General features: G+C 35.1%; 1 protein-coding gene across 1 annotated transcript in view; it reads right to left on the reverse strand.

The window, feature by feature from the left end:
- LOC150106454 (disintegrin and metalloproteinase domain-containing protein adm-2-like) overlaps positions 1-17,847 on the reverse strand; it is a 279,900-nt gene that overhangs the window by 88,556 nt on the left and 173,497 nt on the right. The window contains exons 9-10 of the mRNA XM_090393007.1: positions 16,360-16,491; positions 11,752-11,924 (exon numbers count right to left, since the gene is read on the reverse strand). Of these exons, the coding sequence (XP_090249133.1) occupies positions 11,752-11,924; positions 16,360-16,491 (305 nt within the window). The remainder of the gene's footprint in view (positions 1-11,751; positions 11,925-16,359; positions 16,492-17,847) is intronic.

A 17,847-nucleotide genomic window follows, 5' to 3' on the forward strand; every position in this document is an offset into this window, starting at 1 on the left:
TCGTGTATAATCCAAAAACTTTCAGAAGTATTTTTAATACAGGAATCAGTATGTGAAATACAATTTTTTAAAAGCTAGGTATTTAGATAACAGGTTATCTGGAGTACAACTAATTGGAGTGTACATATGGATCTTTCATAATACATACAAACATGGGGTTAAAAGAAACCCAACTTTGTTTATCCATAAAAAAAACAACGATCACAGATCATTTTTTTTTTTTTTTATAAATCAAGTTGGATCTCTAATACTGAACAGGTTGAAAAATAAGAGTAAAACTGTTAATTCAGTAACTAAATAAAATTAATTGATTATTAACTTTAGGCATGTTTTATTCACTAAGCATTATCATGAGTGATAAACAAATGTCTAAGCATCCATATCAGAGGAGTGATAACTGGGTAATATCCATTAAAATAAAATGACATATTCACAGTAGAGAAATTCAATTAAAGGTAAAAATTAAATACAAATATTTCAGTTTAAGCTTTTCAATAATCAATGTAAATAAATGAATAATCAAAAATTCTAAATTGCCATTCTAAGTGCATGGAGGATGGGTATCTTTCTCTGTGCAGTCACAAGAGTGCTAGATTAAGAATAATGTACTATTAGGATCCCACACACACACACACACACACACACACACACACACACACACACAAAAAAAAAGATGCATCCAGAAACTAAGTTCCTATCATGCATATTGGCAGTGCAAGAAGCAGAATGTGCTTGAACAGTGATGTTCCATTGTAAGAGTCAAGAAGTAAGACATATTGTCAGTTTGAGCAGTAGTGTGGAGTTGTGTGTTGTCATGAATCAAAACAACTCCAGAACTGAAAAAGATTCATGTTTTGTTCCTCCATTTCAGTTCTTTTTCGAGTCTCACAGTGAGCATCTGCATTGATTTCATGCTTCACGGAACAACAATAAATGCAAATGCTCACTGTGAGACTCTAAAACAACTGCAATGGTCTATTCAAAACAAAAGATGAATCTTTCTCTGCTCTGGAGTTGTTTTGATTCATGACAGTAGACAACTCCACGCTGCTACTCAAACCTGCCAACTGCATGAGCAATTCAATTTTTTCTGGGAATTCTTTCTTTCAAGGTTACATGGTGGTCAGCATTCATAGCAAAGAATTATTAATCCATTTTTTTTTTTAGATTTGGATGATGTTTCAGCATCTCACAAGCTTCCTTGAACTTCCTTTCAAACCAGTTTTTAGTGCAGTATAGGGACTTGGTGCTTTCCAGTTGATTCTGTGACATATTTGAAGTGCATGGTCTGACAGGCCTGTTTTAACATAGTGAAGGTAAATTGAATTTTGTAAACACAAAAAAGCCTTGGCAAAAAGGTTTAAGCTATGCTATCACATCAAGGTCAGAAACTACTAGAAACAAACTATACTTCATATACCACATTGAAAGAGGTCTAAAATCCCTTCCCTCCAATATAGCTGATAAAATACAGATGGAAATAGCCAACATACTAAATTCTAATAAACAGTTAAGTTGCAATTTAACTAAAGCAGAAAAATTAGTCATTAAATCTCTAAGAAATAACCAGATTCATCATTATTACCAAGACAGATAAAGGCAATGCTACTGTTATTCTTGATAGGACAGTGTACTTTAAAACTGAACCAACTTATCTGACCACAACACATACCAATTAGTTAATTATAATCTTTCATACCACATCAAAACGAAAACCACAGAATTAATAAAATCAGTTATCGCACGGGCAGAGGAAACAATTAAAAAGCTATTATCACATTATGCCCATACTCCCAGAATTTATAGCCTGCTTAAAATACAGAAAACAAACACACTACTACAGTCGATAGTGAAGGACTCGACAACTCCAATTATCCCATGGCTAAGAAACTAGCGGTTACACTCAAGGAGTTGGTGGGTCATTCCCCCTCCTAAATATAAAACACAACAATTTATAAACAAAATTAAAAACATCACAATCAACGATGATGATTTAGCTTTAACCTGCCCACGGTCTTGATCAATGATATCATTCTTCTTGTATAGAACATATTTCCACCTAATATCACGGTTAACTTTGCTTATGTACTTCAATCCAGGTATTTTGTGTGGCAAAATAATTTCTACCTGCAAATTGCTCAAATGCCTACATTGCTGAATGAGCTCATTCAGCAAGCCTAAACCCCAAAGTCTGCCACAGATATGTTGATGATATTTTTTCCATTTGGCCCCATGGCTGTGAAACATTAAATACATTCTTAAGCCATTTGAACAAAGAGCACAAATGTATCCAGTTTACTACTGAGATTGAAAACAATAACTCTCTTCCTTTTCTAGACACACTTGTCACAAGTCTCCTTCAGGTTGCCTTTCATTCATGGTCTACCACAAACTTACATACACAGGCCAATACATACATACATGTATAAAAATTCATGCCACCACCCAACACAAAAACTATGGATCATCAGCACCCTCAAACAGAGTCCTAAAAATATGCTTCAGTGAGCAGATGTTGAACAAATAATACGAAATTATTAGCTAAACAAAAAATGGCTACAACAAAAAAATAGTTCACAAGATCCTCCACAATAATACCATTAAAAGCAAAATGATTACAAGAATGCCATAGCCATACCATACATGGGGAATATCAGAAAAAATAGATAGAACACTCCATAAAGACAACATTAAGGCATCCTTCAAACCTCCTGGAAAATTAAGTAGCATACTCAGCTCATCCAAAGATCCCTTTTCCTACCTTGCCCACTCAGAGGCTTACAAAAGTCAGTGCACCAGCAATACCCTACATAGGGAAAACAAGGTGCACCATCAAAATAAGAAAAGATGAACATAAACATCACACTAAATTCCTCCACTATGGTAAAACAGGCCTGTCAGACCACACACTTCAAACATGTAACAGAATCAGCTGGAAAGGCAAAGTCCCTACACTGCACCAAAACCTGATTTGAAAGAAAGTTCAAGGAAGCTTGTGAGATGCTGAAACATCATTTGAATTGAAATTAAAAAAAAAAAAAAAAAAAAAATGACGGATTAATAATTCCAAGAATCTGGAGGGTCCATCTGCATTCTATAGCATCCAGAACATGATTGCAGAAAACCATAATAAAAGAGGACTGTAGATATGTGTTTAATGTAGTTCTGCTATAACTTTATTTTTATTTAGAGTTTTTTTCCCTCTCTCTCTGTTATTTGTATACAAGTATACTGATATGTATACAAATTTATTTTATTTTGTTAATTTATTCTTTTGTATATATGTTATCTATTATTATTTTTTAAAATTATATTTTTCCACCAGAGATCAGACTAGGGTAAATGTTTAACAAAGCATTTAGATTTATCTTATTTTTTGTAGTGTCATGTAGCTTGTGCTCTGTGTATATGTATTTTCCTGATGATGACCTCGATATAGAATTCAAAATGTCAAGTGTCAAGAATAATTACTTATTAATTATAAGTAATTATTCCAACATTTGTGTTTGTGTCTCCTTTACTATGAATTCAACTGGGAAGTCTTCCAGCACTCACCCTACAGCCCTAACCTTGCAACTAGTTACTTCCATTCTTCTTCTCCACTTGAAGAGATTTTTAGTAGCTTAACAAATCAACAGTGATGATGGTGTGAAGATGGTTGTGAAGGATTAGGTCCAAACACTAGTGGCAGACTACTTCAATAAAGGGACACAAAGATTTGTGCCCTGATATGTCAAATGTCTCAATGCAGTAATCAAATACGGGAAGAAGTAGGTGACAGTATTTGTGAACTTGCGAGAAAGTAATATAAAATGTTGCTTCATTCATTTAAAACTACTCAGAACTTCTTTTTGGATGTACATGCATATATTAAAATAATAAGAACAAGAAATTATTTTTAATGACAATTTCCTATATTTTTAGCATAGAAAGTCACTCTCTGAGATTAAGACTGGGATGATGAAGAACTTCAGCACTTTATTTGGAAAGATCCTCATTTTTGTAGGTGTTTTTATGCAGAAGTTTAGCATTATCCCAAAGGATCCTATTGCTGGTATTATTAATTCCATGTTCTGCAAGTCTAGAATTATGACACTTATTTCAATAAAGGCTTCATGTTCAGAATATGATTTGAGACACAAAGCAGCCAAGATTCCAAGCAACAGAAGTTGCACTTTATCTTCTGAAGAAGAGTTAAAGCTTGATTTAGTTGATGGTTTATAGAAATTATCCATGATGGAATGAAGGCCCTCATTCCATTCCAAATTCTTGCCCAATATCAAGACATTCTTTTCCAAGAAGTATGTCAAGGCAGTACAAGACAAAAAAACATATCACCCACTGGTTTGAAACAAAAACTCAGCTTCATTAATAATGATTCCTAGTCTATAATAAAGCCTGGAGCAATCACAACATAGCCGTTAAGACCTTCAATCTTGTACAAATGGTAATCATGTCTGCAGTCCCTTGCAAAAGCCACTGCAACTTCTTTCCATCTTCTGATGGCACTATTGTACCTCAGATATCACTGATCCTCTCTCACCAATCTCAAGTGCTATCCATAGTTTTGCCGATGGCAGCACTTACCATTCCTCTACTCACATAACCATGCAGTACATAAACATCCAATTAATGCTGCCAAAAACTGTCTTTTTTTTTTCCTCATAAAAAAGATCTTAGTTCATCTTCTCTTACCTTTGATAACACTCAAGTCAACATCTCTTCTCTCTCTCTTCTTGGATTGAAATTTACCTCTAGCTCATATGTCACATATATGGTTTTCTTCGTCACCAAAAAACTTCTTTTTTTTTTTTTTTTTGCTGAAGATGTTACTTTTACCTGTGCAACTATTAATTGTGTAGAAATCTAAAATCTTCCCAATCTTAGAATACTGCTCCCACATTTAGGATGGTGCACCCCAAAATCCTCTCTAAACTCAATACTATCCAAAAGAAAATCATTAACTAATGCTTTAGCAACAACTGTTCCAACATAAACTGCAGTTTATGTGGATCAAATCTCTCCATTTCATTCTATCCTCCCAAATTCTTCCTTCATGAACACTATACCAGTTCAGATATCTTATTTTTGAGATCCTCTCTTATCTGGTCTCTCCCCCTTTTCTATGGTCTTTCCCCTGGTCTCTTCCTCCTCAAATCAGATTTCATATATTCTTCTTGGTATTCTTTCTAAATTCAATCTCATTACATTTCAAAACCACTTAAAGTGAGAGTTCATAAGCATCTCTTCAACACTTTTTTGTCCTAAACTATTTCTGATGTCCACATTTTTATTTTAGATTTCCTTATTTTTGCCAACATTGTCTTTAAAAATTTCATTTCCATTGGTTGTATTCTAATCATGCCTCTTTTTTATTAGTCTCTATATTTCTGCTGCATAAGTCAAAATGAGCAAAAAAAGTAGCTTTTGTTAATCAAAAGTTTGCACTTCAGTGGGACCTCACTGTCCCAAAGTAGACTATTGACATTATTAAAAAGAGTTTGGCCCAAGTGATTCCTACTCATTATCTCCTGGTCTAAACTTCCATCATTAGAAATTATAACTTCCACATATTTGAAGTTTACACTACTGTCCATATCTTGCCCACTGAATCTAACACCATTAACATTTCCACTACTAATTTTTAGTGGAACCTGTGGCATAGTAATTAAATAATAAAGTAACACGTAAAAACCACAGTGATATCTTTAATTAGTAAAAGGACAGATATTTTGTACTAAAATTAATAGTACATCTTCAGTGTCTGTAACAGTAATAGGAATGGAATACAGGCAAAACGTTCAGTGGATCACCTATTAAAATACAATTGTTACCGCATGCTAGGAAATAATAGAAATAACAAGTTTAATCTATTAAGATAAATGGTTTTTCACATAAGATAAAAGTCTCTCAGATCTTTGAGAGAGACATATAGTCATTTCTATTTAAATTCGGTCGGTGTAAGATAGTTTCACAACTTTCTTTGAATAAGCATTCATATTTGAATCTGCATCTATGGAGGAGAACTGCTTTATCCCGCTGGACACTGAGTAAAGTCAATACTGTGCCAGACCAGACTTCAGAGGTTTGTTATAATCAATATAATATTGATGTTCTTTTATTCTTTTTTCCAAAGAACAGCCAGTCTGTCCAAAATAAGAGACATCGCATTTGCAAGGTATTTGGTAAATGCCAGCCAAAGATAGAGAAGACAGTTTATCCTTTGTAGAAGGTAATAAAGAAGAAATTTTGTTGATAGGAATATATGTTGAAATCAATTGATGCTTTTTTAGAATTCCACCTATAGGTTCTGAGATTCCTGGAATGTACGAAATAGGAACTCTGCGGACTGTTGAAGAAACTGTAGGAGTTGGAACATAAGAGTCAAGTATCTGTTGGATTTGATTGGAGTTGTAATCATTTGATTCCATTAACTTTTTAATGATGGAAAGTTCTTGTTGTAAGATTATTGGGGAAGAGCAAACTTTATGTGCTCTATGAATTAGAGATTTAAGAATGCAAATTTTTGAGACATGTGGTGTGCAGATGTTTTGTGAATGTATCTGCCAGTAAATGTGGGTTTTTCAAAAGACGCTTCTAGATAAGATATCAGAAGAAGTTCTAGTAAGGAGGATGTCCAAAAATGGTAAAGTACCAGAGTTTTCGTTTTCCATAGTGAATTGGATGCATGGATGAAGGTTATTTATCCATTGTAGAAAGGTGGAAAGTTCATCTTCAGTGTGTGGCCAAACAGCAAAAACATCATCGACATAACAGTATCAAAGAGATGGTTGAGGATTATTATTATTATTATTGTTGTTGTTGTTGTTGTTCCGGGAAACTCCAAGGAGTCGACAGACTCATCGAGGGAGGCCCTAACATCATGTCAAGAACAACTATTCAACATTCACACAGTATCTATCATACCTTGCCTTGAACTCATTCACGGTCGCAGCACCCACAACAGACTCTGGAAGCTCATTCCACTCATTTACCACTCTCCAAGTAAAGAACCTAGCTCTAACACCCTTGTCAACCACGCTCTTGCCCAGCTTCCATGCATGGCCCCTAGTCCTCCCACCACCAGTCATATTTTCAAAAATATCTTCTGGATCAATCTTATAAAAACCCTTCAGTAATTTGAATGTCTCAATCATATCACCCCTAGTTGAGTTACTGAGTGAGCACTTTACAAAAGTATATCATCCAGGTGGTTACATTGCAGAAACGAATAAACCAGTAGATTATACGGGAATTGTGGTTAATGAAGTGGAGGTGAGTAGTCTATTGCATAACCTCAATGTCAATACATCTGTGGGATTGGATGGTATACCAGCTCGTGTTGTACGAGAAGCAGCTAAAGAATTGTCAGTACCCTTGACCATTTTGTTTAATTTGAGTCTCGGGTCTGGGTTAGTCCCAAGCGGGTGGAAAGAGGGGAAAATAGTTCCACTGCATAAAGGTGGTTCCAAGACTGCTGTTGTAAATTACTGACCGATTAGCATATCAGGAATCATTGTCAAGGTCTTAGAGAAATTAGTCAAGAAAAAGAATACAGGATTGGATAGATGAAAATGGGATATTGTATGGGGGACAACATGGTTTTGTGAAGGGTAGATCATGCCTCAGTAACTTGCTCACGTTTTATAACACAGTGACGGCTGAACTGGATAGGGGTAATGGGTTTACAGTGATACTACTGGACCTTGCCAAGGCCTTTGATAGGATACCACATGGAACCCTAATCAGTAAACTGGAGCAAATGGGTATAGATATAGGGTTGGTGAGATGGATAAGAGGGTGGTTGAAGGAGAGATATCAAAGAGTGGTTTATTCAGGAGTGGAGTCTAAAAGACGTCTTGTGACTAGTGGAGTGCCACAGGGCTCTGTTCTTGGACCACTGCTTTTCAATTTGTTCATCAATGATATAGGAAAGGATTTGAGAGGAAGTGTTCAATTGTATGCTGATGATGCAAAGTTGGGTAGAGCAATTGTGAGTGCACAGGATGTCAAAATTTTACAGGATGATTTGGATAGTTTGGAGGACTGGGCTAGGAAAAATGGATGTCAATTTAATGTGGCAAAGTGTAAGGTTATGCACTTTGGGGTGAAAAGAATAGCAGCAGTATATCGCATTGGTGGAACCATACTCCAGGAGATTGATGAGGCCAGGGATTCGGGAGTGTTGGTGGATAGGGAGTTGAAGTTTAGGGGGCACATTGCAAAAGTAACTAAAACAGCTCACCAAATCACTTGGCTTCTGAAAAATACTTTAACATGCAGAGACGAACAAGTTGTTGTTCCTCTGTATCGAGCCTTGATAAGTCCCCATCTGGACTTCTGTGCCCAGCTATGGGCACCAGGGTTTCTTCGTGATGGGGAGGAAGTGGAGAGGGTCCAGAGACGAGTGACCAAGATGATAGCAGGTCTGTGGAATGAACCTTGGATGAATGGATGATATCTTCGAATTGTTTCAAATAGTAGTATCTTCGAACATAGTTTCAAATAGTAGTTTGCCAGAGGTGGAGTCAGAGGGCTACCCATGGCAGTACCTTCAATTTGTTTGTAGATTTTGTTTTTCCAACTGAAATAACCTGAGTGGATGACATATTAGAATATCCTTGCAATATCTGGAGGGTAATCTTCATATAAAGAATTGACTGTGCCAGTTAATGGGATATTGGTGAACAGAGAAATGATGTCAAAACTGACTAATATTTCAGAATCTGTAATTTTTATATCATTGATTTTTTTCAAGAAAATCTGTTGAGTTTTTAAATAGGATCTGGAATGATCCTATTAAATAATACTTTTTCAATATGATAAGTTGGAGAGTCAATGCAATTTACGATAGGTCATACAGGACAGCCTTCTTTATGGATTTTTGGGAATCCATAAAGATGAGGAGTTCTTCCAAAGTAGGTGCGTATTTTATCCATGAAGTTAGGATCCCAACTTATAACTTCATCAAGTAATTTATTTAGCTGTTTAATTTGTGAATTAGTAGGATTACATGTGATCTCTTGGTAGGTCATGGTGTCTTCTAATAGGCTGGATACTTTTGTCTCATAGTCAGTCTTATTCATAATTACAATAGCTTTTCCTTTATCAGCCTTAGAAATGGATATTGTATTATCTTTTCTTAAAGAAGTTAGACCTTTAATTTCAGCATTTGATAAATTGCATGGAGGTAATTTGCTTTTGAATAACGTAGTTTGTTAGTATCTTCGCTAGGAAGTCCTGACAGATTGCGTTCTATATTATGTAAGAAATCAAGATAAGGAATGCGTGAAGGAATAATAACAAAATCAAGGCCCTTTGCTAAAGCACTGGCTAATGGGCGATCGGAAATGTTTCAGCGGTAACAATTGTATTTTAATAGGTGATCCACCGAATGTTTTGCCTGTATTCCATTCCTATTACTGTTACAGATACTGAAGATATACTATTAATTTTAGTACGAAATATCTGTCCTTTTACTAATTAAAGATATCACTGTGGTTTTTACGTGTTACTTTATTATTTAATTTCCACTACTATTTAAAACCATGCTCTCACCCTTCCTGCTATTAACATGTAACTCATAGTTTTGAGTCACACAGTTCCATTTGTTCAGTTTCTTCATGTAGTCCTTCTGAATGTACCTAAAATCACCACTTCACCGCCCTTGCTAACTGCATTCTTATACCAATTACAGGGATGGCCTTGTTCCTTTCCCACTCATCATGTAATGAAAAATTTCCTATACATTAGTTTTATTAAATACCTTCAATAACTTATATGTTTATCATATGTCCTCTCTTCTGTTAAAAATTTATCAACCAAATTTTTAAGCCACAAACCATCGATCTATTCCTCAGACCTGTCACCATCTTGGTTACTCACCTCTGAATCTGCTCACACCACTTCCCCATTCTCAAGAAATACAAGTGACCAAACTGCCAGCAAAAGCAAAAAAGCAAGTGATGTAAAGTCATATCACCTTTACCGTGAGTTGCCTCAGTCCAGAAGATACTTCAGGTGCAAACTTTTTGCTTATACTTGGATAAAGGATTAAACCAAGCACACAATTTCCTGATATCTTTAATTTATAGTATAACCAAGTGATAAAATGTTCAACAAATAAAACAGTTGATCAAGACTAGAGATCACAGACATGAGTTCTGAGAAGATTCAGGGCAGGAACAAATAACATGACTAACAGAAACATGTTAAAAATGAAGATATTAGGAAAGAACTTCACATTGTTGATATTCAAGAATGCATGAAGAGAGCTAATTTAAGGTTGTGTGTCGGCACATTAAATAGAATTGAAGTAGGGTTTGTTAACCCTTCCTCTCCAATTTAGCTGATGTGAAACACCACTTCCACTAAGAAAAGCTATTTGTTCATGCCAGGTGAGAAGTGACAAACTGTAACTACTATAATGGTATTTTTTTCAAGAAATTACAACATAGGCTAAATATTAATTGCAATAAATTTAATTAATATTTCCAATATTTCATTTCAGCAAAGTCAAATTTCCATATCTTCAGATAATGAGGACGATGCATGGTAACCGAAGGTGATCCTAAATTTCTGAATAGTACCAGCCTTCCCCCCCCCACCCACCTCTGCTCAGTGGACTGGAATGGCTGTATTTGCTTAAGTTCTGAGAATGACATTACCTAAATTTGAGGCAGTTTCATGCAACTAAATTTGTTGAGGTTTTGGTAGGTCCTTAATGCTGAGAGAAATTCTAGGAACAGTCTCTCATATTTATAATCTCCATGGAGGAATAAGATGGTCTTTTTCCAGTGTATTCTGATATAGATGCCCAAAGCTCAGCAAGTTCTGAGTGGCCATTGTGGTGGGACCAAATGTAGTCCTTGTACTCAGAGATTCTGACATTGGTTTTTTTCTGTTCATTTAGCCATAGTATGACAGTTTACAACTGCAAGGTACTTCGTAAACACCTAACTAGTGTAGTGCCTGTATATACATTGTTCTCTGAATAATGGCAATTTGTGTTTGCTGAAGTGTGGTAAATATTAATTAAATTTATTATAATTAATATTTTAGCCTATATATAGCCTATATAATTTCCTGAAAAAAAAAAACATCATGAACAGCTAACATATAAGCCTTTCCATCTGCAACAACAACTAGCATATTGTGAATCAATGAAGTAGTGCTCTTGCATCGCCAAATGCTAATATATTATCTGATTGACATTCCCAAAAATATTTAGAAAACAGGCTGTTTTCGAGATAAAAAGATAGTAGTTACACTTTCTTAGACAGTGAGGTTAGCTTTGCATAGAATACAAGCCCAGTTTCAATATTATTTTTCTTTACTAACAAACTGGAAATTATTTCATATCATTGATCATTAACAGAAAACAGCTTGACAGAAATATAGTGTGATTGGGGAAAAAACAAAAAAACTAATGGATGGTTTTACCTCTGTGTGTGTGTGTGTAGCATATTCCGCATTATTACTTAAGTATGACTACTGTAATCTTGGTTAACATTTGCCAAATCCTCTACTGCTAGTCATCTACTAAATGCTGTGAATTGTTACAATACTTACTTGTAAGTTAATACTAAACTAATATTATCATCTTTATATGCATTCCATTATTTCAATTAACTGTTAATTATATTAGCTTAAACTGTTAAGCATTAACTGAATTTAATAAGCATTATCTCACTTTCTTTTTTTAATAAGAATGACTTTTCAAGAATTAAATTAACAGGTATTTCTCCTTACTCTTTTGAACAAGGCTGATACTTTTCAAGAATTAAATCATATCCACAATCTCCTTGCTCATTTCCTTTCAAATTCAAATCATAGCACTGCTTTTCACCATTATTTGCAAGTGGACCCCATATTACACGACATTGATCCATTTGTGATCCACATTTACCATTATAACAATGCCCCTATAAAAAAAAGAGAAAAAAAAAAGAAAACCATTACTTATTTTTGTTTTCACAATCAAACTTTGAATTAATGTATAATCAATTATATATTAATTATTAAATAATTAATTCTTGGGAAATTGGTTAGCATGCTGCTCAGATATCATAACAGTGAGCTGAGAAGGAGAGAGCAGAGATAATAAATAGCAAGATTGCTGAGTTGTACAAGTCAAAGGGGGGTTCCAGTTCATGAATCTATGGAGTGAATTTGAAAAGTAGTTGCAATGGTTTAAGGTAGATAGACTGCATTTGAATGAGTTTGGTGTGGGACATGTGAAGATGTTTACTAAGAAGGCACACAATCGAGAAGTTAGTGTAGCTAATGATCAAATGGTGACCATGAAGAAGAATAGCACAACGAAACAGGTTGCAGAGCAGGAGGAAGATGTGATTATGGCAGGACAAGGATGGAATGTATGAGACAAGTATGAAAGGCAATCAATCAAGATCAGGGAAATGGAGGTGGTCAGACTGAAGAGAGAGAGAGAGAGAGAGATGTGTGGTACAGCGACTAGAGTAGAGAGTGGTGGAGTTTATGGGATGTCCTCAAAGACAAGGGGATTATGTTTGTATACAAATGTAAGGAGTATTCAAAATAAGGGAGCTGAGTTTGTTTCATTGATTGAGTCAGGAATGCCCAAAGATAATTGCTGTATGTGAAATTGTTATACTATCGGGAATGATATGGAAGGATATACAATTTTCTGGAAGGACAGGAAGGTGAAAAGAGGTGGGATGGAAGAAGTACTGTCAATGATTGAGAAGCAATTGTATCCACAAAGAGTGGAAGTTGAAAATGGTAACACATGTCAAGAGTTTGAATCATGGCATGAAGCTGAAATTAACAGAATAGTACATCTAATAGGATAGAATGGAAAGGGTATTGTACTATCAGAGAGGATACAAGGATACTAAAATAGGTAGGTTATTGCTCATGACAGCTGAAGAACTATGACAGAACTTGTACAACCAAAATTAGAAATTAAAGAGGATTTTAGGTCTGGGAGAAAGGTTCATTTGATGCTGTCTAGTGTGAGTTAGAGGCCAATAGGACAAAATATATTCTTGTTTGATGGTATAGGCCAGAGGGTCACACAGGTAGATGTAGATACCATGCATCAGCAGATCAGTGCAGGTCAAGCAATTATTATGGGAGACTTCAACTATGGGGACATAAAATGGAAGAAGGAAAGGGAACATGGCAAGTGGAAGTGAAATTTATACAGTTGCTAATATCAGATGATGGGACTCAACCCATCCCCTATGTTACAATCTTTTGTTACATCATTATAAAAAATGTAAGCAAATTGTTAAATCGTGAATGAGGCCTGCCTCTGCTAGACTGACCCTCATTCAGGATCTAACAAGAACGGAGCCTAAATAAAGAAAATACCTATACTGCTGATGAAAATTGTACTAGAAAGAAATAGGGAATGGGGTGAAGTGTATCATATAATTGTCTATTAAGTGTATATCCATTCACCCAAAGGAGAGGAAACATTCTAAAATATTAATATGTGTGAATTAAAAGGGAAATATATGTGTGTAAATTAGAAGTGGAAAATAATATGAGTAAACAGAAACAGAAGAATAATATGTGTAAGTTGCAACAAACAAAACAAAAAGGGAAATGTTGACAATCAACCCAAGGCCATATTCTATGAAACTGTGCATGCTACAGTGATGACTAAGAGCCACAAGATAAAGACTTTCATCTCTCTCATGGGTTCGAGATGAAAGTCTTCGATGCGACCGTGACTGTAAGCTGCAGGTGAAAAAGGGAGAGGATGGTCGGAAAATCAGGGGAAGTGGAGGAAGAAGGTGAAAGAAGTATGATGTGTGAAGGAGGTCCGACAAAAAACCTCCAAGTGCAGACCGACGAAAAGAAAAAAGGCTCGGATCCAAAATGAGATCTAAACTGTGAGGTCCCTCCTGTAGGATACAGAAGTTCCAGACAAGCACCTCAGATGTTTCCCAACGATGGCAAAAATCCAGTGCACGTCAATCCATGAGATGGGAAAGCAATCTGCAGAGTGAACTAAAGGTCCAACCAGATTATGCACGTGACTCGCACGTGGTGATTGAAGGAGACTGTATGCTGCAAGAAATGGTAAGGTAATTTTGACCTATCTAAAATTCAAGAGGGAGCGTTGAATGAAAAATTTGGTTTAAGCACATTTGCAGAAAGGAAGACTGAGACTATTTTGTTAGTTAGTGGAACTTTTAGGGACATTGGACTGGTAGTCCGAAGAGCCTTGTTATGTGATCTTTGCAAAAGAATTTTTATGTGTATGTTACCTTAGCTGTCTCCCTAAAGATACATGTCTAGACAATTCTTAGTATATACCTATGTGCATTACTTCCCTTAAATTAATATAATTTAAGGTAATTAACGAATTGATTGATTTATGTTTCATGTATACTGATAGTGTAAAATAAAACTTTATGTTTATAGTTGAATCCTGGTCATCGAATTGTGTTTGAGAACGACACTGCCAGTAACCAAAGTACAGACCGTGACAAAAAAGGGGAAAGAGTGATTAAGTAATATTACGGCTTGAAAAGGGCACGACTGCAATCTCAAAAAAATTGGGACACCATCCTGCCTGATTAGAGACAAGCAGAATAGTTATTTAGATCAGAAAGGGCCCACAGTTTATTAAGATAGACAACTCTAACTGGGGCAGAACAAATAAATTTGTTAGAGTCCATGACCCAGGGAGAATTTTAGGATCCCTGGCCACAAGGAAGCAATTGATAAGTCATATTCAAAATTAAGAACCAACGCTCACGAAACTCTAGTCTAACAAAAATTAATGCAAGTCCTATTTTTCACAAAAACCATGTTCAGTGAGTCAGTTATTCACGTGTAAAATCATTTGATGTGTACCTCTTTGAGTTTTGAAAGTGATGCCTTCTACTAGAAGTGGTAGAGTCGCAGATGCCCTTTCTACAAAGAGTTACTAGGACAATCACAAACATCCTTGTCCCTGCAGATTCTTGGCTGGAGAGTTGATATGCTAACCACTTGGCAAACCAGGCTGGCAAAAAAACTATGTTGCCTGCCATAAAGCATCATATTCCTATCAACCCAGTACTGAATTCTGTCTTTTACCAACTTCTCCAGTATCTTAATCGCTATGCCTGAGATACTGAATGGTAGTGAAACTGTTTTGCTCTCTTTCCACTTCCTTGGTGCCATCCCAGAACTGAGGCTCAAATTAAACAGCTTGGCCAGAGGAGGCACCAACTGATTTGCAGATTCTCCTAATACACAAACTGATATGCCATTTAATCCCATGGCTGTGTTCTCGTTAAGGATGTGCAATATCTGAAGCATCTTCAATTCATCTACTTCTATTCTTCCATTAGTCAATGTTACACCTAGCACCTACATATATCCACCTGGATGGTACACACACTTGAAAAATGATCACTCAGTATCAGCTATTTTGTTTGCTTCTGTCACATTCCTACCTTAACACTTCTTAAAGTTATCCTTCCATAGTTATTCTTCCTTTTACTTTCTACATAGCAAAATAACTCTTGGTGGTTTCTTTAGGCCTAACAAGCTAGCTTCCTCTTATAATTAGCTAATGGTCTAAATATAAATATAAAAATGTAAAAAAAAAAAAAAAAAAATCAATTATGTGTATTTATTTTCTAAAACAATTTATCTATCAGCTAAGGCAAACTCAGATGTAATGACATGCATCCTCTCCTGGGCAAGTATCATTCCAGTGCATTCCATGTTCAACTTTAATACCATGTTGTGTGAGACCAGACTCATGAGATTTATGGGACTGAATGTAGGATGTTCAATTATATATATATATATACACACACACACATACAATTTTGCATGTACCACTGAACTACTGGTATATGCAAAATATGACAAATTACAGTCAAGTAATCTGATTAACATTGACTAAAGACAGAGATGAAAGTCAGTCTTCTGTGGTTGGTATGAAATCAGACTGGTTATACAGCAGAAAAATTTTTAATTTTTAAATCAGAATGATAATTATCTTTCAATCCTAAAAGTATAGAAGATTATCATCCTTGGCAAATGTATTCTGTTTCATTTTAATTTCTTGTTCATTCCACACTGATGATGTACTCTTATTTTTAGTATGTAAATTTCTGTTATCAATTTTCAATAAATCTTTACTATGCATATGTCATAATTTATTTCCTTGCTATTCTGCTCCTAAATTTGTTTCAGGAGGAGAATAGCGAGGAAATAGATTATGACATATGCACAGCTACATCATCATCAAGCCATGATGCAACCCAATTATTATATAAGATTTTTACAAAAAGTAACTGGAATCCTAAATAGACATATAGAAAAATTAACTATTACATAAAATGTTTTGCATATAAACTTTACCTTTCCATTTCGACAAACTGTGCCATCTTGAACAAACACATCTGATGGACAAAATTGTGACTTTCCATCACAGAACTCAGGAAGATCACAAACTGTTGAAGCACCTCGGCATAATTCTGATACTTTTTTAATCTAATTATACATATTAGATCAGAAAAATGAATAATTTCAAAAGAGCACTTTAACAAAGAAAATATTATCATAAGAAAATATTTTAAAAATACATAACATATATGTTAAACCAATGACAAAATAGTGAGTAAGCATTTCTGCCAGATAATAGTTTTCTTTTAATATAACTACATTACCAACATACAAGAATACATGTGGAAAAGTATACAATAAAAGAATTCAATCATTACTTTAAAAAATTCCAGATTCACTTTAAAGAAAGTTATTTACTTAGCCTGTCTGGGTGGCTGCATGAACAGCATCTCTATATTGCAACGAGATGCTGGCTTGAATATTAAATGATAATATGCTGGCTTGAATAGTAAATGATATATAAATGAGCTGTGATGCAATTTCAACAAAATGCATCACAGCTCATTTATATATCATTTACTATTCAAGCCAGCAGCTGAACAGTTAGTGGCCCTCAAGGTGTACAAAATGATAAGAGGATTCCATGACTACAGAATGAAGGAAGACAAGCAGTAGGAGAATGATTAGTAGGAAGGTGTGGTCTGTGAAGGCTATGCTTATAAGTTTTTTTTTAGTTAATTACATGGTAGATTTAATGTCTTTTACTTGTGTACGTGTTCTAATTTCCGCTGTAAATTGTTCACAAATAGGGAGGATGTCATATACTGACTGGCACATACCTTATGATGGTGGTGCTTTTTCTCCATTGGTTCTGCATTTTGATTTTAATTATTCTGTAGAATAACTAAAATCAAATTTAATTTTATCTATTAATCAAAACTAAAATCAAATTCAGACTAGTTGGTGGATAAGTTGTGGATATTCAAATCGGAAGGAGGGAGAGAGAGAGAGAATGCAAAGTGTGATTTGAATTAATTGATGGGTCATGAGATATTGATGAATGAGGGTGAGAACAATAGTGAATAAGCTCATCAAGTGAGCAATTTTTTTTTTTAATGAAAGAAGTCAGTAAAAGTAATGGTACTGTAAGTAAAATGAATAGAGTAAAAGTGGAAGAGACTGAATGTGGTGCAGTCAGTACCGTCGACAGGGTGTAGCATAGAGGCAGTGTGCCTCATGGCACAGCTTAATAAGGCCGCACGTTCAGTCATATTGTGGTAGGTGGCGTCGCTATGCTAACAGGACTTGTTAGCATAGCAAGTGCGGAAAGACATTTTTCCAAGCTTAAACTGATTAAAAATTATTTACGAACAGCAATGACCCAAGAAAGATTGGTCGGTCTAGCAACTATATTGATAGAGGTGGACATAGCTTATACTTGAAATTTAGAAGAGCTTATAAACAGAGAGCAAACATTTAATTAATATTATTATGTAATAGTTT

This window comes from Typopeltis vanoorti, chromosome 5 (genome assembly GCF_054136105.1).
Source record: "Typopeltis vanoorti isolate ZY-2024b chromosome 5, IOZ_Tvanoo_1.0, whole genome shotgun sequence".
NCBI classification, from domain to species: Eukaryota; Metazoa; Arthropoda; class Arachnida; order Uropygi; family Thelyphonidae; genus Typopeltis; species Typopeltis vanoorti.